Source organism: Dermacentor variabilis, unplaced genomic scaffold (genome assembly GCF_050947875.1).
Source record: "Dermacentor variabilis isolate Ectoservices unplaced genomic scaffold, ASM5094787v1 scaffold_15, whole genome shotgun sequence".
In the NCBI taxonomy this organism is placed as follows: Eukaryota; Metazoa; Arthropoda; class Arachnida; order Ixodida; family Ixodidae; genus Dermacentor; species Dermacentor variabilis.
This window is the reverse complement of record NW_027460313.1, coordinates 11,669,306-11,695,525: the sequence shown is the minus strand read 5'-3', so window position 1 is coordinate 11,695,525 and position 26,220 is coordinate 11,669,306. Positions and strand designations below refer to the sequence as shown.

At 47.3% G+C, this 26,220-nt stretch overlaps 1 protein-coding gene across 1 annotated transcript in view; it reads right to left on the bottom strand.

Moving 5' to 3' along the window:
* Positions 1-20,689: 20,689 nt before the first annotated feature.
* LOC142567995 (uncharacterized) overlaps positions 20,690-26,220 on the bottom strand; it is a 45,837-nt gene continuing 40,306 nt past the window's right edge. The window contains exons 3-4 of the mRNA XM_075678086.1: positions 24,010-24,319; positions 20,690-21,288 (exon numbers count right to left, since the gene is read on the bottom strand). Of these exons, the coding sequence (XP_075534201.1) occupies positions 21,189-21,288; positions 24,010-24,319 (410 nt within the window). The 3' untranslated portion in view covers positions 20,690-21,188. The remainder of the gene's footprint in view (positions 21,289-24,009; positions 24,320-26,220) is intronic.

Here is a 26,220-nt window from a genome sequence, read left to right as displayed (position 1 = left end):
CGGGCATGGCCGCATGGTCGTTAACGAGCAAGATGTCGTGCTAGCAGTTGACGACGATTGTCCCTCACCCGCCGTTGTTACTTAGTTTTTATGGTATTGGGCTGCTAAGCACGAGGTCGCGGGCACGAATCCCGGCCACGGTGGCCTCGCATTACGATGGGGACGAAATGCAAAAATACCGGTGTACTTATATTTGGGTGCACGTTAAAAAACCACAGCTGATTCAAATTTAGGGAGTCCCCACGTACGTCGTGCACCATAATCAGATCGTGGTTTTCGCACTTAAAACCCTACAATACATTTTCTTCAACGATTCTCCCTCTGTCTTACGACCCTTGTTGCCTCATGTCTTCCTGCACTGCAGAATCTGTGGCTCGCAAGCAGTCGTTTCCGAACCCTTACCGCGGCCTAAGGAAATAGCAAGTCTTGCTAAAACAATTAGATAAACGTGCAACATTGTGCATCTTGTTTTGCAAAAGTTAATCGCAAAATGTCATTAAATAAAGCTGAAACACTTACGCGCCAAGTAAAGGATAACTGAGTTCTAACGTTCGATTCGCAGTAGACCACCGGTAATTACCGATGTGCACATACCATACATTACCTCCCCAATGAAGCCAGTTGTGCTGCTGCGTGCGATTCTCGGGCGTCGAGCACTTCCTGCAGCTTCGCCGAAGGACAGCGTGGCCACAGGTCCTGGGGCCGTGAGAGCACAAGACAGGCCCTTTGTCACCCTTGCGTGGCACTTGTATTGTGTGACAAATCCACTAACATGGCCCGCGCTCACTCGAAGCACACTACAGAGGCGGGTGTGAAACTATAAGTTCCGGGGCAGTCGGGCGACGGCAAGCCAATATTTCCTAGCGAAATAATCAAGTTTGAACAGCAACACCTTCACCATGAACACTACAACTCCTCCTTTATTCCAGTTGCGTCCAGCGTTCCACAACGGAGCGTGTTTGGCGCTTTGGTTTTTCTAGTATATATTATTGATTTGCCTAACTGCATGTCGTCGCGAGTAAGACAGTTCGCCAATGATTGCATTTACAAAAATGACTTTAGACTGTCTACAGAAAGTCTATAGACTTTTTGTAGACGACCTTGCCTTTCTATAGATTTAGAATTTTGTGGATACAAAGTCCAAAGACTGTCTATAGACAAAAGTTGATAAAGTTTCTATTTCTTTTTGTCTATTCGCATTCTATAGACGGTCAATAGAAAAAAGTCGATAAGGTGTTTGTTTCTGTTTGTCTACTTCCCCTCTATAGACTATCTATAGACAAAAGTCGATACAACCTCTATTTTTCTCTATTATTTGTCTATAGGGATTCTATAGACGAATGTTGATAACATTTCTAATTATTTTTGTCTATTCGTAGTCTATAGACGGTCGATAGAAAAAAGTTCATAAGGTGTTTGTTTCTCCTTTGTCTACTTCCGCTCTTTAGACTACCTATAGACGAAAGTCAATACAGTCTGTATTTATTTTCTCTTTTATTTTGTCTATAGACTTTCCATAGACGAAAGTCGATAAGATTTCTATTTCTTTTTGTCTATTCCCAGTCTATAGACGCTCTATAGAACTAAAGTCGATAAAGTGTTTGTGGCGTTTTGAATGAATGAATAAATAAATAAATCAATGCAGGTCATTTACAGTAAATTTGTCTTCGCACTCATACGTAGAAATTCCTTAGGTACTCTCAGTCACTATTCAACTGTTTCGCTGAAACAGCGTAGACTACATCAGCTGTTACTCAAAATTCTCGTGTTCTTGGGCAAGGTTGTGATTACGTTTCCAAACAACATTTTTATAGGCGTAACAAAACGGGAAAACTGCCTCAACTGACTGTTTTTTTTTCTCGTGGGTTACATGGAAAATGGTTAAGCTGATTTCGCATATGGTCGGCCAGACACAATAGCACGACCGAAGAAGTGCGTGCTGTTGAATGAGCGGCCATAGCTAAATACAATGAGCTGGCGCGGCTACCAACTCCCCTACGTTGTAGAGTTTCCGCGATACGGAAAATATTGACTTGAGCACATTTTTGCTGTGCTTGTACAATGTACTGTTTTTAACTATACTATACTCTAGGCCAAGGGATGCGGAAATAATTTACATATAAAAATTTAAAAGACCACACCGTGGAACAGTGTCCTGTGGTATACTTATTTCTGTGTATGTAGTAGTGAGGAAGTGAAGTCTTTCATTGTAACACCTTAGCGTCTGTTTGAAAGGAGAAGCGTAATTACATCGAAAGATTCGTCAATAAACCTACACCTGTGAATAAACCATGTCAGTTGATTTATATCGATAACTATTACGACTGCGATTCGACTGTAGTGGAGTTCTTGGTTCTCTGGGTGACAACAAGATCAGCTTTAGCAGTTGGCCTGCTCGTGGGTAGTGCTGATGTTATGCCTAACTGCAAAGGCTTTTATATCTTTATAGAATATTTGCTCGAAAATGTGATTGTATGTATCACCTTTGATGGAAGCCAGCGGGGCCATGGCTTAGAGAGCAGAGGAACAATGGGCGCTGTCGTCTGCGCCATCTCCGAGGATCGCGTGACACCAGCAGGACGCGCCCAACAGCAGAGCCACCGTCCCCACCGTCGACCACGCATAGGCGGGGCGGGCTGCAAAGTTGGGAAGGGACGCGTGGATCGCAACACCACTTGCGCCGTGCTTTCCTATCGATAGCAAAACATGTTCAAGGCATTCCTATCTTGGTCACCATCCTTATCTTGCTGCCCTCAGAACATCATGTATGGGATTGAACCATGCCATTGCAGGCCACCTCTGAATCCTTGTGGTAGAAAACCAGACGGCAACGCAAGGCCATCGCTCTCTGGGCTGAAACGGCTTCTTTTGACTAGTGACCATTCTTAATCATTAACACGCTTTACCGGAGTAAACTTTTTCACTGCTTCGCAGCTGCCCAATGCTAATGACAAGGGTGAAGAATGCGGCAGTGGTTACGAAGGACGGTTACCGATGCTTCAGTACACAGGTTGATGGTAGCCTACAATAAGTCAAAGTTTACTCATAATTTTTTCGCAGGTAAACCAGACGCTCATGCTTTTCATTAGCCAGCAATGTCCCGTGTTAATACAGTTGGCAACAATTTTCAAGCGGCTTGTCTTTCTCTCGCGAGGAACGCAAGGCGCGGGTCTCGCGAGCGGCAGATGGGCAGCACGTGGCCTCAGAGATCGAACCCTTTTGCTCCGTTACGATCTGCGAGAGTGCGGACAACCCTGACCGTGTGTTGCAGGTGCCAAGCAATGCACTATGAAGCGGATGAGCTCGCAACATTTTCCTTCGTGTTTTGCGCGACTTACTTGCTTAGAGTCTTCCAATACTGCTGAAATACTCTCCCATATTAAACCATGGTTTAATGCGTTCGCCTTCCATTTAGTGCAGGAAAATTAAGCATGTGAGAAAGACTCCCGTTGAAAACGACAAGAAAGCTGGAGGCAGCACTGGCGATCGATCGAAGAAACCAGTGAGCTTCAATGGCACACATCCTCTGTTTTCTTTCTTTTTTTTTTTTTTGGCGCTGCGTTTCCGCTTCCAGGCACACACTCAAGCTGGATTCACGTGACGGACCAAATTGTACTGACGAGCATTAGGTGACTAAGTGTTGCCGAATCACTGCGCACACAAGTACGAAGCAGATAAGCTGCTGGCGGAGCAGTTCACTGTGGCTCAGTCATGTGATGTTCGCCCGAGGAATTTGCTCCGTTGTATGAACCCAGCTTGACTCGCTGGCGAAGAGAGGCAGCCTATTAAATATATATGTCACCATGTCGGTGGTCGCGGACAGATTCATTTTATGGCCCCTACGTGCACCAGTGATGAAAACCGGCAGTGTAGCTTTCCCTGGCGGGCAAGCTGGATAGCTTGAACATGGTTGTTTGCCGAGTCTGTTGACAGGGCGACATACTATGGCAGACAGTGCGAAAACATGACTGAAATAAGGAGGACAGATGGCACGGGCCATGGAGAGTTGATTTCCGTGTATTGTGGCCAAATCCTTCAGCGTGTATGATTCCGAGAACCGGAAATGGAAACAAGTATCGGTCCCTTTTGTCAAAGCACGTTATAATCCGAGGCACAAAAAGCATTACTTTTCCTTCCGATTATCCGTATAGGATGTGGAGGCTGATGATGTCTAGAGGATGGGACAAAGTGTTAGGAAGTGGGTGTTAGGCGATAAAGTCGGAGTGGTAGGCAGCCCAGGAAGACTACAGGAAGGTGCAAGTCGACGGAAAGTGCGGGCGAAAGGGAGAAGGCGTCACCGCCGAACACGTTAACTTCGCCCTCGCTCTCGGAAGGCTGCGTTATCAGCGCGTTCGTAGGCCGCGCAAGCTCTCGCCTGCGTTCTAGCTTCACCTCGGCAATCGCTATGATGAAAAAAAAAAAAAAAGAAAACAGAATAGACTAGAAAGGAAAGACATTGGCGGTAGTGAGTTTCGAATGCAGTAACCCACGTTCGGAAGAGGCGTGTGTTGCCCACCGGGCTAAACGTGCGGTTCCTTGGCCTTCGCACTTTGATTTATGAGATCATGGTTGCCAAACCCGGCGTGACGAATGCAATGACATCAACATCACTGTCACATACTCGAGGGTGTCGCGATTAGATTCCATGGCACGCGGGCAACGTTGCATTACGTCACGTGTCATATTACACCGGCCTCGTGCCATCTAGGAGGCGTTGGCCAAGTGTCTTATCGCGCTCATAACTCGAAGGACCGCTCAGCGGCGTTCAGTTGTACATTAATGCTTTCGCATTCAAACTCATAACAAGTGCTTAGGTGTACTAAGATTTTTTACAGCGAAGCTGTTAAGCGCTCGTTCCCCCAGGGTCGTGCCTGTGTGTTCACGCAAAACTATCATCATCTGGATTGGCTCCAGCGCCATCGTCTTCTTCCACAGCTGGCTCGTTGGCGTCCGTGGGCGCTACCGCGCGAACGAGCTCGTGGCACTGCTCCTGCATTCGGCGTCGTCATTAATCATTTAAAAATAAGAAGACGTAACCAATTTTACAGCGAATTACACCGAAGCTGTTTAAGGCTAGTTCCCCTAGAATTGCGTCCATGTGAAGACAAAAAACTCCCCATACGTGGGCCGATCCCGAAGATGGTGCAATGCCGGGGCGCCCCGTGGCGAAGGTTGACGTGCGGCGCCATTAAAAGGAAGCTTTCGCTCGGCAGCTGTTGTCCAAAATGCATGTAAAAGGAGAATTAGTTTTTCTCGGTAACCACGGCACCAAACTTGACGACGTTTGTTAGTTTTAAAAGAAAACCTAAACATCTAGTTATTTATTTAGGTCGTCAATCTTTTATTAAATATTGACAATAATCGCAAATATTCAGTAAACGAGAGTGTCAAGTTTATGAGTCCGTAACTAAGCAATAAAAGTGATATCAGAATTCTGTGAATCGCATCTGATAGTACATCCAAAGCCGACAAAATTAATATGTTACACATGAATCTCAAGAACCTTAGTAAAGTGTAAATACAGCCTTTGCACAACGCATGTAAACAACGCAACAAATTCCCGTAATATAGAAAGTGACATACCGAGTTTGTCCGATTTAGGTTATCTAATGAATTCCGTTTACAGAACCGCGATATCTGTTCTTGAAGGAGGGCTATTTGTAAACTTCATGCTTCTATTTTTTTTTCGTACTTTCGGATGTTTGAAAATTCTTTCAATAAAATGCAGCGCCTGAATCGAAATTCCGCTTACAATAGTCACAATAATTGAACTTTCTCTCTGAAATGAAGCAACTTTCATTAAAATGGACCAAGGGGTTATCTCAGAAAAGCGCGTTTGCGTTTTACATGTATTTGAATAGGCCGCGTCCGAGTTGGCAACGAGTTAATGCGTCCCCTTAATTAAGGGGCGACGTACACAGCCTCGCTGGTAATCCTTCTTCACAGAGTGGATGGATGCTCAGCCTTTTTTTCTTGTTGTTGTTGAAGCTTTCAAGACAAATGGAGTCGAAGCTATTCCTAATACTCATCGACCGTTGAGGTATAACGACTGTTGAGAATAGCGCACTTTAATTATACCTGCTTTAGAAGGGCATGGCATATGATATAACACATTATTTATTTATTTATTTATTTATTTATTTATTTATTTATTTATTTATTTATTTATTCTTATACAGGGAGCGTCCCGTTTTGCTTCACTAAACGTAGTTCTAATACCTCTTGATCATGTTGAAATTCCGAGTTTTCTAGGAAGTTGCTAATAAAAGCGAAGTTATTGCTTATACAGGATTGCGTGCAGAATACCCACAGTGTACATTTGCCGGTAATTAACGCTTACAAAACCGTCGGAGCAAAACTCCCGCAACATATTGACGTCAGAGATGACAATGCTTAGGGATGCGTGCACGCCATCATTTTAGTCTTGGCTGTTTTACTGCATGCTCATTTGAGTGCCCCGACGAGCACGTCATAAAATGAGAAGCAAAAGCTTTGCTGTGCAACCACAGCAGGGGCGCTATAATGTAAAGCTATACCAAACTTTTCTATTCCACTTCTGCAATCAGCCCTCCGCGAGTGGTCAAAAACTTTTTTGGACCACCCCCATTTCACATATCTGTCACGCGACATCACGAAAATCGCGATAGCTTCTTATCTGATATAACCTGTGCACACGGATTATGCATAATTTGACCGAACGAAAGAAAAATAGTTATTTCTGATTCGACGCCTCTTCGCCCTTAGCCCTCGGCTATTGGTCAAAAATTTTCGGACTGCGCCCACTTCACCTGCCTCTCACACGACGTCACGAAACCGCAACAACTCACTGCGTCAAAGTGACGTGTACGCGATAAAGATTCATTAATATGCCGAACAAAACTGAATTTCCTTCTGAATAGCCGCAGGCTGCCCCGTTCCGAAAGGAATAAAAGATGGCTGCCGCCTATGGCTCAGTCACTGGCTACTCGCACCTGTCTCAGAGCATGGGTTTATTTGCGTGTAATAAAGCCTTTGCGTGGCCGTATAACGTTTTCGAGCACTTTCGGCACGTTAAATACCTTGGTCTGCCAATTCTTCATTGCTGAGGATCCGTTTCAGCGTCGTTCTTAAGCTTCCGTTACATGCCGCCGCGATTGTCGACGAGCCACCGCAAGCTAAGTAAGGAAAAACGGACGAATCGCAGACGCCGGTACCACCCTCTTCATCAGGTTATCGATTTTCAGTGCAGTGTCTCGGCCCCATCGAATCCCTCTCCACTTGAGCGTGCTCCTCGCCTCTTGTGAGCCAATTAGATAACACAAGCTGCTCAGTGTAGCCAATGTTATTCGTTTTTCAAGCAAGCAAAAGTGACCTCCTATGAACGAGGATAGCGTTAGATTGGTCTGTTCAGGCAACCCTGCGGGTGACCGCCCCATGCTTGCATCGGCGGTTACGCAAATTTGACGTCAGGAGATTGGAATAAAAACGTATTGGAATAGTTTTACGTTATAGGGCCTAGAGTACATCCGTTTTCAGAGAATTCCTCTGGTATTCGACTAAATTATGTTGGTGTCCGTTACGGAGTATTTTTTTTAAATTCAATTCGGCCATTTTACCAGCCAAATCTACGATATTATTATGAGTCGCGCCGTAGCGAGCGTCCTTCGGAGTATATTACAACGCGGTGGGGTTCTTCATCGCGCACCCAAGTGACGGCATGCGTGGCCGTTCTTGCATTCCGCCCCACTTCGGAAATCGTCCGCCTCGGCGAGGATCGAACCGGCGACCTCTAACTCAGCAGTGCCACCCCTTAGCCACTGGACAACCACTGCGGGTAATTATTCTTTTTATTTCATACATAGTGCAAGCCTCCATACGGACGTGGTTACAGGACATGGGGCAATACATTGCATCGAAATATGAAGGACAAGCTTATACACTTGTTAATATTATAGGCGTAGTTAAACAGTACACTAAGAGGTAGTGACCTTCCTGGGCCAGGACTTAAAATGAGCAACAATAAAGGAGGAGGAAATGAACGACAAAAGGTACATCGAAACCAATTCACGGTCAATACTCGCTGACAACTATTCTGTGGCACAGGCTTCGGCTTTGATATTTTCCGACGTTGCATGACTCCTTTATTTCAGTGCTGGCCGATACTACTATCTCAGCGTAAATTTCCGAAGGTAATCGATATTTATACAGTCGATTTGTATCGACTTTTGAACAGGAAGCAACGCAGTCTGTACCTAAACCCCGAAGTGGTTGTATGATGTCGAACGCGCTACCGACGCCGGCGTCGACGGTTGTTGTTTGCAGACGGGTTAACCTGGTTTCCGCGTGGATGGTGTAAAAACGTGTTTTGTTCGCCTCAACTGTATTTTGTTGTTAATGTTGGTCATATCAGTATCTCCCCGTGAGATCAGAGGGCGGAATGAATGGATTCTGGAAGATTTACATGGAAAAACCTCGATTTCATTATGAGGCACGCCGTAGTGGCAGACGCTCCACATTAATTTTGACCACCTGGGAATCAATTAACAGGCGGGACAGAAGCGATGAACACACACCGGAAGACGACGCCGCCATTGTGCGTTTGCCATTTTTACTTTCACCGACGCCCAAATGGGCTCAACTCAACTGGGCAAACTAATTAATACAGTGAAGTATCAGTCGCTTACTGGTGACTTTTGCGCATTGTTCCAATTGATGTGCTTTGAAAAAACAAGACTGTGTTTTTTGAACATATGAAAACGTCAACAGAACTGCAGGACTTCTTCCTGCAGCGGTGCACAAGTCGCGATTTGGTTCCGTAGCCTTTGCTTTCGCGCCGAAAATAGTTTTCCAGGAAGATAAAGCTACTAGTATTATTCATTTTTTTTTCTTATCGTGCAGACCGGCGTTCACTCAATGGAAGAAACATGTGTAAAGAAGGCGTATGTTATTGACTGGACAAGCAGGTACTTTTTCGATTTACGCTTTGTTTGTCGAACATTGAGAATGACTAATATAGACTCGCTCTAATCCGCCGTGGTTGCTTAGTGGCTATGGTGTTGCGCTGCAAAGCACGAGGTCGTGGGAGCGAATCCCGGCCACGGCAGGCGCATTTCGATAGGGGCGAATTGCGAAAGCACCCGTGCAGTTAGGCTTAGGTGCACGTTAAAAGACCACCAGGAGGTCAAAATTATTCCGGAGTCCCCAACCACGGCGTGCTTCATAATCAGATCCTGATTCCGCCACGTAAAATTCCATAATTAAAAAGAAACATGCTGATAGTTTCTACGCAAAGGTACCAAATTCTAGAAATAAAGAAATCAACGCTTAAAATGCCATTCGGTTTTTCCTGATAAGTAGAGGCCTTTTAATCCTAATGCTTTAAATAGGTCAACACGGTGCCTCTTATGGTACACTCGACTGGGTCATACGGCGCCCCAAGCCGGTTTACAGCGATGCAGAGCCCTCTTGTGATTGGAACCGTAGAAATACTGCCGCAGCCAAATGTGCCAGCTGCTTCCAGAGATATCAGAGTAGACACGTGATCGAGCTTCCCTAGGATCTCGGTCGCGCTGTCAGGTTGCAGACATACAGGAGCGCCTCCTCACGCTCTCAGTTGGAGCGCGGCGCTCTGAATAGACCAAGCGAATGTGTTCAGAGCGCCTGGTTTCGACCAGCCGGATGCAAACTATCCCGAGAGCGCCCCAAAGAGACCACTCCCCTGTAAATTCAATCTAGATATATCACGTGACGCACTGTACTATGGGCGCCTATCAAATCACCTTGACGGCAGCCCAGCTATTAACACTGATTGCGAATGAACAAACGGAACTTGCCATCACTCGGCAGCGGTGGAGACTTTCGCACCGGAGCCAGAAGCACGGTGGGATGCTGCAGTTGCCACCTGCTGCTCCTGCTGATCCCAGAGGGCAGCCCAAGATGGCGTCATGGCGGCACTTGAGCTGGAAGACGTGGCCAGGGGACCTGCTGCAGTCCTTGTGGCGCCCAGGCAGCCGGAGGGATAAGTGGTCGGTCGAAGCCCGCTGCGTAGCCCCGTCTGCGCGACGTCGGATGAAGAGTGAAACCGGACATCGTACCCGGTCAATGCGCCGTTGACGTCTTGCGTGAGGGTGCCTTGGCATCCAGTAACTCGTGAAGGACCTCAGAGTGGCTGAAGGGGCCATCGTCTCCGAGTTGCTCGCTCGGTTGGCTGGTTGCTCTCGGGTAGCGTCTCGTGCAGCGTCGAACGCACAAGGGCGCTTCGTCTTTTACTCGCACGTGATCCTTGCATGCATGCGACGGGCATCGCTCTGGATATTTTTATGAACACGAGTATGGAATGCGTTTATTGCCACGAACAACCTCGCCAAGGTGCGACAGTTGTGCAGACACTTAACTTGTGAAAACGTGGCACATTCGCGGACTCAATTGATGTATGGCGGCCGGGTTTTCGGAACGATGTTCATATTTTTACGTTTGCGCGCCGCAGCAGAAGGAACTGTATTTTACAAATACGGTCTTTCCATCCACGATCATTGTGGCGTTTTTTGTCATTGAATTGAGAAGCTTTTCTGCTTACGTTTCATTCGTGAGGAAGCAAAAACGAAGCTGTACAAGAAAGCTAATCGAGAAGAAAGCCAGAAATAAAAAAAAAACCAGATACAGGGAACGTAATACGTGGCAGAACTCAATCATTGTCTCCGCCTCTGATGCCGATGTAATACAGCCGTGCGCAAGAGGCCTCGGTAATCAGACAATGATGTCGATGCCATTCCAGAAGGGCAATGCTACTCACAGTGTATATTGACATCATTTTAATATACGTACTAGTGCATGTCAAGTGCACCGCTTACATGCTTCACTTGCTTCGAATTATAATAAACATGTGAGGCAGAAAAACAGACAACGAAAAAATACGGCAGAACTTATTTATTTATTTATTTATTTATTTATTTATTTATTTATTTTGATATTACGCGTTTAAGGCTAGAGACTACGGCAGAGCGGGCCAAGCGCGAGCACCAACAACAGCAATCGTCTTCTTCCTCTTCGTCTTCTGCTGGCGCCCGTATTTCTCATTACAATCACTCCCCGCCGAAAACGGAGCCGTCCTGGCGACCTAGGGAACAAGCAGCACTGGTTGGTGGTAGTGCGGCTTCAGTCGGTCGACATGAACAGTTTCGCGTCCGCGACGCCCTTGGTCCGCAGATGCCTAAATATGCTCATTGACGTAGTTGACTGGGGACGTCTGTTGTGGAAACCGATAAGGGCCGTCATACTTTGAGCTGAATTTTGCAGAAAGGCCAGGAGTAGAGGAAGGAACGCGGAGCCATACCAGCGTTCCAGGTGAATACGAAGGAAAAAGTCAAGCTTGTGTCGCGGCCATGTTTCTAGCTGGCCCGATTTTGCGCGGTAAGTAGGCGAGCGTTCTGACGACATTCTTCGGCATAAGTGGCGGCTTCAGTTAGAGTCGTAGATTCGGAAGCGTCGGGGTGCATTAGATTCGTCGGACGATCTCGCCGCTGCCACCATTTGAAGGAGTTGAAGGTCATAGAGAGGAACTCGGTCAACAGGATTTATTTACATGATTTACATCTCAGACAAGACATATATCGAAAGTCTAGCGTGACTCCCATATGGAGTCCACAAGACTAACATACAGCAAACAGCTTACGAGCACTCAGCTCACGAGTACATTTCGAGCCCGACACCGAGCACACAACGAGTACACCACTAGTAGCCGGCAAACGCTGCTTATAAGCACTTGGTCCCCCCTTGATTCCAAGCGGACGCAAACGTTCGTCCAGTCATCGTTCGACGTCACTGTTCGACGTCACTGTAGACCAGCCCTTTTGGAGCATGAGGGCTGTCATACACGTGCCGCACACACAGGTGTAAAGGTCCGGAGCCGACGTCTGAGGGGCTTCGTAGAACTCCGTTCCGTCCCGGGTGGCGCGGCCGGGTACCACATTGGCTGGTCTGACCCCGCGCCACGTGGCTGCCGGTTTATTCGCAGTTCCCTGAAGTGCGCCCCGTCCGGTTGGATAGGAACACGTGCAGCGGGCTGAAATAGCTGGCACGGTGTCACCCCGTACGGCCATTCCTAACAGGTGATACAAAAGAATTGTATCCATAAACGAGGACCGTCTTGTCTTGTCCTGCATCCTAAACAGTGTGGCATACCGGAACTGTAATTTCGAAGTGTAATGAAAGTATTGTTAAGAATTTTGATAAAATAAGTTAACCTAAAGAAATTAAATATAGCCATAAACAACAACCACCCTCTTCCTTCTTCGACTTCTGCTGGCGCCCATATTTCTTACTACAATTTATTTATTTATTTATTTATTTATTTATTTATTTATTTATTTATTTATTTATTTATTTGCTATACCACGAAGGCACTTAAAAGGACATTACATGAGGGGTGGGCACATATTGAAAAACGATAAATATCTACGTTAATGTGATTAGCATTAAAACTATCGCATTATCCTAGTAAACTATTAGCACTGAGCACCGGAGGGACATTCAATGGCGCCTTTCATGCTGGAACGTTGGCGTCAGACTTTCGTGGTAATTGTTGAGGTGACAAATAGAGAAGCAAGAAAGGGTTGAATACGTTTACTTCACCATAAATAATATATACATGTGTGGTTGAACCTCCCGATGCTACACATTTGACTAGAGAGATAGAAAGGGGCAATTTTCATTTGCAGAAAAATGGAGAGGTAGGCGTGAATGACGTGCCTCTAACCTGATATTCCACGCTCGTGAAGGGATTTATCGGAATAACGGAGGTAGAATGTGAAGTGGAAGGAAACTGGTTGTGGTGCTGAAGATGATGATGATGAGATGCACAGCTTGCTCTTCCTGCACAGCCCAGACACCTTCGTGGACAGAGGCAGAGGTTACTGTAGTGTACTTACGAGAATGTCTATAGCTTGCATAATTTTTACAGCTCTTGGAGCCGGTGGCTTGTTAAAACAAGACAGTAGCAGCTGCAGGACGTCGATTATTTGTCGCAGCATGACATTGATGAGAGAGCCCATTGGTGATTTTTCGTTGCACTGCCGTTCCTGGCGCTCACAGTTCAAGGCCCCTGTGCGTGGCGGCAGGCGTGGCCACACGTTCGATTCGAGGCCTGTGCTGCTCGCTTGAAGCAATGTGGCTCGGAGAGGCCCACCGATGCCGAATTCAAATACCTTCCGCTTGAACTGCGGGATGGGAGCCAGGGAGATCTCGGTTGGACCGACAGCTTGTTCATGTCGACAACGCGATAGTCTCATCCGGTGATGCACTGACGCTGCCGCCACTTTTTGTGAAATAGTTCTTTTGCTCGTTTGGTTCAATATATTAATATTCAACCAATATTTCGTATTTATATAATATAAACAATATTCAATAATTATTTAAAGCGAAGCTTTCTTTGATTCTTCCTCCGAATTTCCCACTGCTGCTGCGGTGGGCTGCTGCGGCTGCTGCTGTCGCGCACACCACGTCGGGAGGTGGTTCAGAGTGTGTATGTAGATGACAGGTGCTAGTAAGAGAAAAAAGGCGACGGGACAAACTCGTTTTCACCAAACCGCGTCGGATGGGCACAATACCCTCTGGAGCTAAAAGGATAGAATGTTGGGCGAGTTGGTACGGTAACATGATCTTGGATTGTAGCGCGAAGTGACACGGACAAAGACTACAAGCGGACAGTGCGAGCGCAGACTCTCAACTACATTATTATTGATACTAACAACATATTATAGGTGATTGCAAATACCGTAGCATATGAACATGACAAGGTCTAAAGGCATAAGTTATACATATCAAGAGGTAAGGAAGCAACAAAGCAAACAACAAAAAGACCCGGCTTCAGAATAACACGCGGGCTCTGAAGATACTGAAATTCGCATTCTAACAGAGACAATGATGCGTGGCTAATGCAAGTCACTCCTAATCATTGACCACAATTTGACGTAAATATGACGTCAATACTCTATTCTCGGCCTCCCGCAAATCGTCTATCACGTGCCCTATGATAAATACGGAAAACGTGGGAAAAGCGGGAGATGGAAATTCGAGACGATGAGCAAAACGAAAACAAGGTGAAAGCAATTTCCAACGTTTCGACAAGTGGACTTGTCTTCTTCAAGGCGACATATGCTTTCTTCGCCACAGTATATAGAGGTGGGGTTCTCCTAAAGGGGAGAGGGTGTAAGGCGGGTGGGTGCGGCAACTAGCGAAGGTGTGTTAGCGTGTCGAATTCAGAATACACAAGCGCTATGCACAAGGCCAGTGTCACCGGCCTTGTGCACAGCGCTCCGTTATTCTCAATTCGACACAAGGCCAGTGTCACTGGCCTTCTGCCAGCGCTCCTTTATGCTCAATTCGACACGCTGACACATCTTCACTCGTTGCCGCACCCACCCGCCTTACATCCTCTCCCCTTTAGAGGAACCTCACCTATATATTCTGTGGCGAGGAAAGCATATGTCGCCTTCAAGAAGACAAGTCCACTTGTCGAAACGTTGGCACCTGCTTTCACCTTGTTCTCGTTTTGCTCGTCGTCTATAATAAATAGCAAACTTGAACACAGTAGCAAAAAAGAAAAAAATGATTGCGGCGTTAGACATATGACCCCTTTTGTGCCTTGTAGCACTGCTATAGTTTATCAGATTCCACTTATTGTGCGGGAAAACTTCCATTGGACAGAGCGGCAGGAGCGTTAATATTAGACTGAAAGAACACAATCACTTAGAATGCGAATTTCAGCATCTTCACAGCACGTGTGTTTATCTCAACATAGCGTATATCTTGTTGTTTGCTTTTTTGCTTCCCTACCTCTTGATATGTTTAACTGATGCCTTTAGACCTTGTCATGTTCATATGCTGCGACATTTGCAATCCCCTATCGTATATATGTTCTTAGTTTCAATAAAAATTCAGCTGAGAGTTAGTGCTCGTCCTGTCTGCTTCTAGTCTCTGTCCGTGTCACTTCGCGCTAGAATCCATGATCATGTTACCCTCTGGAGCTCCCTAGCTGTCGCCACTATAGCCGCTAGGCAGCTGTAATTATCCGTGACTCCCCTCAGATCCGTTGCAGACACTGCAGTGCTTTTTTAGGCGTGTGGCGGAGCTCAGAACGAGCAAAAGGCAAGGTGGAAAGGGTTACCCTTCCACCTTCCCTTTTGCTCGTTCTGAGCTGCGCAACAAGCATAAAAAAGTCATCACATACCAACTCGCCCATACTCTCACGCTTTTGACTTCAGTGCTTCTGTTCCTACTAACGTGCGAGGCCAGAGGGAACGCAGATAGAACTGTAGAGAGGAGAAGAGGGAGAGGAAGGAGAAGAGGCAGTTTTCATGCAAGAGAGGGGGGGAGGTGACGTGAGAAGGCAAGGAAACCCCACTACTATACGACAGCTGCTGCCGGGACACAGGATACGCTTAAGTTCAAGCTACGGCACAGTACGTTGCTGCTATTTCTGAAAAATAAACTCCGTGGAAATATGTCAAGTGGACAACTTACGCAGGGCGTGCAGAAGCAGAGCCGCATTACTTAAAGCGCACCGCAGGGTCCAGGAGACACTACGGAAGCGGTAGAACTTCAAATTAACACTTCTGTGCCCGCCACGTTAGCTTTGCGGCTATGCATTGCTAGAGGTCGTGGATTTGATCCCAGTCGCGCCAGCCGTATTTCGACGGAGGCGAAATAGAAAACGCACGTGCATTTAGATTTTGGGACACGTTAAAGAACATCGCGCTGTCGAAATTAATCCGGAGGCCGCCAGTACGGCTTGCCTCATAATCCGAGTGTGGTTCTGGCATGTACAGCCCCATAATCTAATTCAAGTTTAATACTTCTGCCGCAATGCGATGTGCCGCTTGAGAAAATGACAACATTCCACCCTCTCAGAGGTTATAAAACATGGTGCACCACAACGCCTCAAGCAAGCACCTCTCCCTGTGTGTTCCGTGTACTACGCAGACAAACAGCAGTGGTGCACGCAAGGTAACATTTAACATCAACTCACCACTCTCGTGTTAGCCTTAACGTTGAAGGAATTAAGCTTTAGCCGTCAAAATCACCGCTAAATATCGTCGATCAAAGCATCTACCACTGAAAGCTTCGCTTACATGGATTCCCACAGTGCGTGGGATCTGCATAATTTTTATCTTGTTTTTCCATTGGCGACAATCCTCGAAATTAGCCTCGTGTGGTCAGTTGTAGTTCAAGCAGTTCAGTTTTTACCGTGCATAAACACACGTCGTGGCTGCCTGCATAGCGAAGTCATGTCGTCTGGCCTTTGCGGAGAAGCGCTGGCAGAATCTAGCTTTTGGGACTTGCGACATCGCAGTGTTTGGCGCACGTAAGGACCCACCGATTGTCTCGCGTAGCCTATCTTGACGTCATCTGGTATCGTGTTTCCCTTGAAAAGAAGCTTGAAGCTCGTCGATGACCTTCACTGTTGAAGACAGAAGCCCTTGGAATTCTTCATCGGTGATGTCAATCACGAGATCGTAAATAACGCTTGCGTTATTCTTAGCGTTGAAACGCACCACATTAATTCCTTTCGGAGCCACATTAACCAAGGTAGGTCTTGAGAATCTACGGAATTCTTCGAGGCGTCGAGAGGCACAAACGCAAGATTGTAACTTGGGAGTAGGCGGTCCTTTGGGGCCATGCTCACTCACGTCCTTAGCTGTCCTGCGGCACTTCCTCTTCAATCGCTTGACCTCCACGACGATGTAGTTGTTGTCGGAGTGCAAGGGTTCGCTGTTGGAGACACAGGAACCGGACATCTCCACGTGGACTTGGGGAGCCTTTCACAAATATCACTGTTTGCCAAAGTGCGAAGAGGCGTGCCCGGCAAAAGTGATGGCGAGCCGTCTCTCATCGCCTCTGCGATTTTTCGTTCAAGAAGCACAATTAAGCCTCAACTGCAACAAAGGTATCGCAGCAAACTTAAGAAGCTACGCTAGCTCAGCTCCTACAGTTAACTATGCGTACCCGTCATAGCGCAGAAAACGGGCTCCAGATTATACCTTTGAACATCTGGCATTCCTTCACATACCTGAAGAAAGATGCATGATAAACGTGAATGCACGGACCTTATATAGGTATGTGTCCGCTGCAGAACGGCTAAGCCTGAAAAGGCCAGAACCATTGAGCAGCGTGGACTGGTTATTCGAACCAACATTTCCGCAAAATTACGGAGATAATTTGCATTCGATAGAATGACAGAGTTTGAACAGTTGTTCGACATTCCCGTACACCCCACTTGATGTCTCCGTGCGAGGTTCCTAGCTCGAGAACGCGTGTTAGATTTCCTTTCGCTGGGGCGGAATCCCAATGAGGATTAAATGAATAATTTAATACACCAGCCTTTGTAAAGCGTCATTGGCGTGTTCGAAAAAAAAACTAATTGTTGAAATTACTGAGGAACCGTTCCTCATGACACCTCTCGTGCCACCTTTGTTTCTTCGACAGGTGAAACCGGCAGGTTGAACGAAAGCGTGCACAGGTGCTTGCTTCCACCGTTTCTGCCTCTGATCTCTTCGTAACGCTTCCCGTTCCCAGTAACCCCATTTTAATTACTTTCATCAAAACACTTACGCTCAAAAAACTTTCGAGGGATCTCTGCAGAATCTACAATTGCGGATACATAAGACCCCGAAGTCGTTTTGATACTCTCAGCGATGTGCTGGCGACACTAAAAAAAAAAATGTTCATGGTATGTTTCTAATAAATTATGCGGGCATATGGAGTAAGCGGTCGTCCTGTGTTGTAGAGCCGGTCTGGTACCTTTTGTTGCTCCGATAGCCATAATCAAAGTAGAGCTTGCCCACCAGCGCTTCTGTGCATAGGTAATGATGATGACGTTCTTCCACAATCAACACTGGCGCGTGGTAACCGTGAAGCTTAGGTAACAGTAGGTCATGTGCCAATTGGAGAATGAACAAAGAAGTAAATAAAAAAAATGTAGCAATAATTCGAGTCCCGCTGTTAGTGTGTCCCTTAGTCAACATGTATGGTGTACGGTATATCTAATATTGTTGCGAACGTGTCGAGCCTGTGTTATATGCGAAAAAAGAGAAATAGCAGTATTTTGAGGGCATATATTATTCAGCTTTAAAAGGTCTCCTGCTGTACGGGTATTTATTATTGACGCAATATCTCTAACTAGAATGTCAAGTTGGGGTCTTCGAGTTGGTCTGAACTGAATTTCACTATTTTTATTATTTCTTCAAGGGCACGTACTTTTGATAAGTATAGGGCAGGGATAGTAACATAACAAGCTCGAACTGTACTCGATAGACGGACGGAGATACACTGATGGAACTTATGCTTTTCTTTAATTTTCAATGCTTTGTGATAGCTTTGTAGACTATTTTTATTTTCTGTTTAGGTAAATGTAAAAAAAATGGGGAGAAAAGGTTGTTTCTTGTAATTCATATTCGCAACGCGTTTCGAGCCAGAAGCCCAAGGACCCGCCGCGATAGCGCAGTGGCTGTGACGCTGCGCAGCTGAGTTCGAGCTGGTGGATTCAGCTCCAGCCGCAGTGGCCGTATTTCTACTGCAACAAAACTCGAATATGCTCGTGTACTTTGATTTAGGGGCCCATTAGAGAACCCAGCGCGGCGAGAAATGAATCCAGAATGCTCCATTACGGCGCGCCTCACAATAAGATAGTCATTTTGCATTTAAACACCACCGAAGTTATAATTTAACATTTCGGGGACAAGAGTCGCGCTTCACACAAGCATAAACTTTAGTACTTGCGTTGCGAAACCTTCCTCTACGACCTACTCCGAGGTAGATAAAGCTTTCCTGTACGGGCTCAGTCAACCAGTACTTGGAGGTAGTACTTGGGGTCCAATACACCGCGGGTTCCTTGATGAACACCTGCACGGGCCTGTGATGAGTATTCGCGCGAGTACCTTCATAATGTGGAACAAATGCGTTTTCTGTCCATTGTGCAGTCTCTCCGTTTCCTTCTTGGCAGCAACTCGGTAAACTTTCCACTGCCAGACTCGCATGCACCTCTGCTAACGGCATGAACATCGTTCTTTGTTCTTTGCTGACGATTCCAAGCCCGGCGAGTTCTTTCCGAACAAAAGCATCAAAATTACCTTTGGCATCAAGGTTAACATCCTTGACGAAAGCCTTCCAGACGCAACTACATCCTCTTGCGACCTGACGCGGCGTATACCAAAGTGCATCGCACCTTATCGTCCACTAGGTGTCCCCTTCCACCCCCCCCCCATTATTGTGTCAATCATATTGCATTTTTCTCACGTAAAACGCCTACATTTAAGTGTCCGTCTCACTCAATTGTAATTCAAAACTGTATTAGAACAGGAGATGTGTATATAATATAAATGAATAGGCATTGCATAGGATGCAGCACGCCTTCTGAGGGACCACAATTTCATTCAATTCACTATTCACAATTTTTATTCAAGTTCAAGGAAATGAATCCACCTAGATATGCGCCTTTTAATGTGAGTTTAACGAGCTCGGCGCAAGTAAGAAATTTTTTTCCCAGTCATGACTGCAAAAGACTCCCTTTTAATTGAGACTGACAATCCACCGTGAGTTATAAATGCTGTGACAGCCTTAAACGAGTACTGACACAAAAATTTGAAGTCGAGATAACTTGTGAGATCGATTTAGTTGGCCACACACACATCGTCTATAAAATATCAGCGGCGAATATCGCTTAGAACATATTTAAAATCAATTTTAAGGTACGTGCGCGCAGCCAACCGCAAAACAGAGCTCCTCGCGACATTGACATCACCCGGGATTGTTAATAGCCAAGAAAACGCTACGTCATGTGTCTACGTCACGAATTTTCGTTGGCTGCCATGCGGCTTACGCGTGCTCTTCTCCTCTGTTGTTGCTTGTTCTAGCTGTTGTAGTGGGACGCTCTCCGTGTCGCTGCAACTGCAGCTTTTGTCGTGTCCGTCGGGATATTTCCCACACTATCAGCTTGACTGCGCTGCACTGACCACGCACCAATTGCGAGTACAGCACCATGCCGCATACATACTGCTGCGTTGACTTCTGCGCAACATATTCAGGGTTGAGTATAACTATGCATTGTTTTCCCCACGATACCCTTCACTGGCAGAAGTGGACCGAGTTCGCGACTCCCACATGCAGGAAATCGTCGCCGCTGGACGACGAAAACGAGGACGACGACGACGATGATGGCGAGGACATGGCAAACCACGTGCAGTCGTAGCAGACGACTAGCAAAACGAAGTTCGCGTGCCGGCGCGCCGCACGCTGGCTGCGCGCCAGAGCATACGTCATGACTTTTTGCGAACACGTGGCCACTTTGTTTACACTCCCGTTTGGCCGTCTCGTTGCTCTCTGAAACCGAAACTTGGACTGGTTGCTACAAAAAAAGACTGCAAATAATTACCTGTCGCGCTCTGAAGTAAAGGAGGTCTCGTGCCGTGATTACTGCGTCATTAACTACTTATTAAAGCAGAAAAAACCACGTGGATTTTTTTTTGTCAGTACTCCTTTAAGGAGGAAAGGTTCTGCACATGACCGAGGTGCCCAGTGGAGTCGCTTCAGTAGTTCTTGTTTTTTGAGGGGCTCGTGGTTCTGGGGGCAAGACAGCAGGTCATTATTACATCTCTTCACACAACGAGAAAATTAGGTCAAATGACATTACACAATAAATAGCTCCTTTATTAAAAAATATATCAAAAGCACAATTTTATTCGCACAAGAATATTTTAAAGAATAATTTATGCGCCACTCTCAAAATATATCCGCCCAGGAGAGCGAAAGCATCGACAAAATAACAATGATGCCACCACAGCCATCTGGAGGAATGCGGTGCGGAAGAAGGAGGAGGTGCCCAACGGCTGAGCCGACGTCGCCCACGTAGGCCACGAGTATGTGGAGCAGGCTGCGGAGTCGGGAAGGGAGGCTTGGGTAGGAGCACCACTTCCGCCGTGTCTTCCTCCTGATAGCAGAACATGCTCAGGAGACGCCAATCCTTGCCACCGTCCTCATCTTGCTGCTCGCAATACATACCCTGAGTGCTTGTACCACGCCACTGCAGGCCGCCTCCGAATACTTCTGGATGAAAGCTATATAGACGGCGCAAAGCTATAACTCTCTGGACTGGAACGGCTTCTTTTAACCGTTGGTCATTCTTCCATCAGTAATGCGTTTCAGCGGAGTCAACTCTTTCACTGCTCCGAAGCTGTCCCACGTAGATGACAAGGGTGAACTCTGTGACAACGAAGGCGTTGCTGCATTGTTGGCCGACGCACATGACAAGGAAGAAGCCTGCACCAAAGTTTACGAAAGACGATTACGAATGTGGAAATACACAGGCTGGTGGCATTCTAATAATCCCAAGCTAATTAATATATCTTTATATTTCTTTCGCATGAAAGAGAGCGGTTTGGATCAGAGAGCAAACTGGTATAGACGACATTCTAATGGACATGAAAAGAAAAAAATGGCGCTGGGTAGGTCATGTAATGCGTACATAACCGTTGGACCATTAGGGTGAAAGAATGGGTACCAAGAGAAGGGAAGCGCAGTAGAGGACGGCAGAAGACTTGGTGAAATTAGGAAATTTGCGGATGCTAGTTGGAATCGGCTGGCGCAGGACAGGGGTAACTGGAGGTCGCGGGAAGAGGCCTTCGTCTTGCAGTGGACATAAAATCGGCTGATGATGATGATATTTTTCTCGCAAGCAAACCTTGTCTTCCTCTCGCGAGCAACACAAGGCACGGGGGTCGCGAACGGCAGTTCGACAACCCTTAATCCAAGCTCCAGCTAGCCTCGCATTGTGAAGTGGAGCAACTGGCAACATTGTACGTCACGTTGCACTCCGGTTCCTTGCTAATTAAGTGTCACGATTCAGTGCTAAAAAAACTGACATTGTCAAAGACGGTTGGCTGTGGGCTTTCTGCTCAATGTGTAGGGGCTAAATATTCGCATGATGAACGACCAGATAGCGGAAGACCGCACTGGTGATCGACTGAAGGGGTCACTGAGCATCAGAAACAGACATCCCGATTTTTGAGGTATATTGCGCTCGCTCTCTCTCTCTCTCTCTCTCTCTCTCTCTCTCTCTCTCTCTCTCTCTCTCTCTCGCACAGACGCACGCGTTCTCACCGCAAGCAGCCGTCTTAAACTAATCTGAACACAATTTGCATACATGCGTGGAAGATTTATAACATCACTGTGCTAGAGAAAAGCGCGACCACGCAAATTTTGTGCTCATTTCAGGCTCTATTATCTATCGCAATATCAAAGTTTTATAGTTTACTGCTGCTGCTGAAAGGCGAAAACCTGATATCATGTTTACAGGTGGAACACAACTGGAGTGGAAGTGGCTCGTAATGCTCATCGATCCATGAGGTGAGCTCTCTTTTCTGTTTGTGTGTGGCCTTGTTTCTTTAAGTTTCCTCAAACTCATAGGCTGAGTTATCTCAAATTACACGCATAGTTAAAATATATTTCGATCATACGGAAATTGCGACTTCTAAAAAAACAATGCTACTCCCGGTACTTCGCAGAATGACTTGTGAATGTGCAATCATTAACGGATTGTGTGGAAAATTCTCGCAGCGTACATCTATGTGAGTTTAAGAGTATAGAACCGTCGAGACAAAACTACAGCAACGTGCTCGCCGCACTTTGTAATTTACAGATGACATGGCGTAGAGATGTGTGCGCGCTAGTCTTTGGCTATTGGCCAATCACTGCCTGTCTAATTGCGTTTAGTGGCCTGAGGAGCAGGTGATAGAATAGCAAAGAGAATTCAGCTTGCATACTATTTAGGCAGATTGCGCAACCACACATGGGCAGTTTTAGTTGGGCATCCGCAACAGCTCTGCGTACGTAGGGAACCAGTGGAGGCGACAATGCGCATGCGCAATACGCAGGCGCACGCACGGTCCCTTGCATGCGCCCGCGGGTTTTTTTTTTTCTTTTTTTTTTTTTTTTAAGCTGGGCGTAGCGCCCGCTTCGGGCTGTGCGGCCTTTGCGGGACGTTCTCGCGTGTTCTCGCGTGTCCACGGGAGCGCACTTTTGGATATTGTTCTGGCAGAAGACCTGACTCCGGCTTGTGGTTTGACTTCGTGGCGGCTGATATTGGTTACACAGTTTCAGAAGCTGGCGTATAGTGGCGCTGAGTAGCTCACTACCAGCTCCTGCGCGTGCAAGTGAGCAATCTCCTTCTCAACTTTTGCGTCCGGCCAACTATTGCCGCTTCATGCGCGAGTGCTTCGCTGCGTACGCGCGACTTCGCGAGCTACATACGTGGGTGGTTGCGGACGCCCACATAAAATGCCTAATGAAAAAGCCGTTTGCATAAAATTTTGTCGTTCATCTATATGATCCAGTTTAATGCACAAACATTTTTGCGTTGTTTTACGTGCCAGAACTACGATCCAGTGATGAGTCACACCACTCCGGCATTTATTTTAGCACTCGCGATTCTTTACGGTGCACCGAATGTATCTTGCACGAGCGTTTTTGTATTCCACCCTATCGGAATTTGCCTCCCCCCTGTCTAAGACCGATCCCTGGACCTCGACCTCTGAAGAGCGGCGCATAGCCACTTGGCTACCCTGACTGCTTATTAGCTCGCCACCTCTTAGTTGCTACTGTTATTCAGTTTTTCTTCAAAATGTACGGTCACTGCGTGGACAAAATATATGTACAAAAGGTGGATAGATAGGCTGCACACAAATAAACTTCTGTGATTATACGTTTCCTGTGGTTTAATATATGTAAAACCGTGTAAATGACTGTTATAGATACGTACTCAGCATTCTATACCCGCAGAAACCAACTTTAAGACTAAAATGAATAGGCAAGCACATGGGGTGACGGTTTCATTTTTTCTCATGAATATTGTGAAGCGCTTTCCGAAACAGTTGAAGGGTAGAAAATCTGCATGGCGCATCTTAGATTCAATATAAAGATATCCCGCTGCGCTATCTGCGCCTATCAACTAAACTTAACGGCAGCGCAGCTACATACACTCACCGCGAATGAATAAACATCCCTTGCCAGGGCTCTGCAGGAGCGCAGCCTTTCCTACCGGAGCCAGAAGCACGGTACGATGCTGGAGTTGCCAGGTGCTGCTGCTGATCCCAGAGTGCAGCCCGACATGGCGTCGAGCCAGAAGCACGGCAGGATGCTGGAGCTCCCACCTGCTGCTCCTGCTGATCCCAGAGTGCAGCCCGACATGGCGTCGAGCCAGAAGCACGGTAGGATGCTGGAGCTGCCACCTGCTGCTCCTGCTGATCCCAGAGTGCAGCCCGACATGGCGTCGAGCCAGAAGCACGGTAGGATGCTGGAGCTGCCACCTGCTACTCCTGCTGATCCCAGAGTGCAGCCCGACATGACGTCGAGCCAGAAGCACGGTAGGATGCTGGAGCTGCCACCTGCTGCTCCTGCTGATCCCAGAGTGCAGCCCGACATGGCGTCGAGCCAGAAGCACGGTAGGATGCTGGAGCTGCCACCTGCTGCTCCTGCTGATCCCAGAGTGCAGCCCGACATGGCGTCGAGCCAGAAGCACGGTAGGATGCTGGAGCTGCCACCTGCTGCTCCTGCTGATCCCAGAGTGCAGCCCGACATGGCGTCGAGCCAGAAGCACGGTAGGATGCTGGAGCTGCCACCTGCTGCTCCTGCTGATCCCAGAGTGCAGCACGACATGGCGTCGAGCCAGAAGCACGGTAGGATGCTGGAGCTGCCACCTGCTGCTCCTGCTGATCCCAGAGTGCAGCCCGACATCACGTCGAGCCAGAAGCACGGTAGGATGCTGGAGCTGCCACCTGCTGCTCCTGCTGATCCCAGAGTGCAGCCCGACATGGCGTCGAGCCAGAAGCACGGTAGGATGCTGGAGCTGCCACCTGCTGCTCCTGCTGATCCCAGAGTGCAGCCCGACATGGCGTCGAGCCAGAAGCACGGTAGGATGCTGGAGCTGCCACCTGCTGCTCCTGCTGATCCCAGAGTGCAGCCCGACATGACGTCGAGCCAGAAGCACGGTAGGATGCTGGAGCTGCCACCTGCTGCTCCTGCTGATCCCAGAGTGCAGCCTGACATGACGTCGAGCCAGAAGCACGGTAGGATGATCGAGCTACCACCTGCTGCTCCTGCTGATCCCAGAGTGCAGCCCGACATGGCGTCATGGTGGCACTTGAGCTGGAAGACGTGGCCAGGAGACCTGCTGCGGTCCTTGTGGCGCCCAGGCAGCCGGAGGGATAACTGGTTGGTCCATGCCCTCTGCGTAGCCCAGCCATCACCACGTCGGATGCGGACTGACGCTGGACGGCGGACCCGGTCAATGCGCCGTTGACGTCTTGCGTGAGGGTGCATTTGCATCCTGGAACGCGTGAAGGACTCCTGAGCGACTGAAGGGGCCATCGTCTTCGAGGTACTCGCTTGGTTGGCTGGTTGCTCTCGTGGAGCGTCTCGTGGAGCGTCTCGTGCAGCATCGAACGCCGAAGGGCGCTTCGTCTTTTACTCGCACGTGATCCTTGCACGCATGCGACTGGCATCGCTCTGGATATTTTTATGAATACGAGTATGGAATGGTGTTTTTTGCAGTGTAGATGACATCGTTTAAAGCTCTTCCCAAATCGATCTCAAGCGCGCCAGATTCATGTTTTACCTCCTTTGAATTATCCATCACTTATGCGAGCTCAAAACAAAAAATGATAGTGTGCATTTTGTTATATACAGGCGATATACAGTAGCAGCAAGTGCCCTCTATCCATAGACGTCATGCATGTGACTAGCCTGGCTGCGCCTGGGCGGGGAGGGGGGGGCTGCTTTTGAACATAATAGAATACAAATATGTCTACCTGTAATGCGTTCCGCATGTGTGTTCTTCATTAGTGGTAATCAAAGCCATCCAACGCGTCCCGGAGTGCCGATCACGAACCCACTAATAACACTTTTTGAACAAGGTTCCTAATCCCTTCTTCCATTCTATATGTCACCATTCTATGTCGGTGTCCTCATTGCTATTTTCTTTGCCTGTTGATCGGCAAACACTTCATTAATGCGGCCGTCCTCGTTCCGCGTTTCCTCGGGAATGTCGTACAGAGAATAGGGGGCAGCCTTTTACGAAAGTTATTTTACCCCCGATCGGGACGTCACATTCTACGTGCCAGTCTGTGCAGAAAAGGAAGTGAATGGGGTGCGTTCAGAAACTAAATGCGATGTTGTGTCAGAATATGGAAGTTCGCT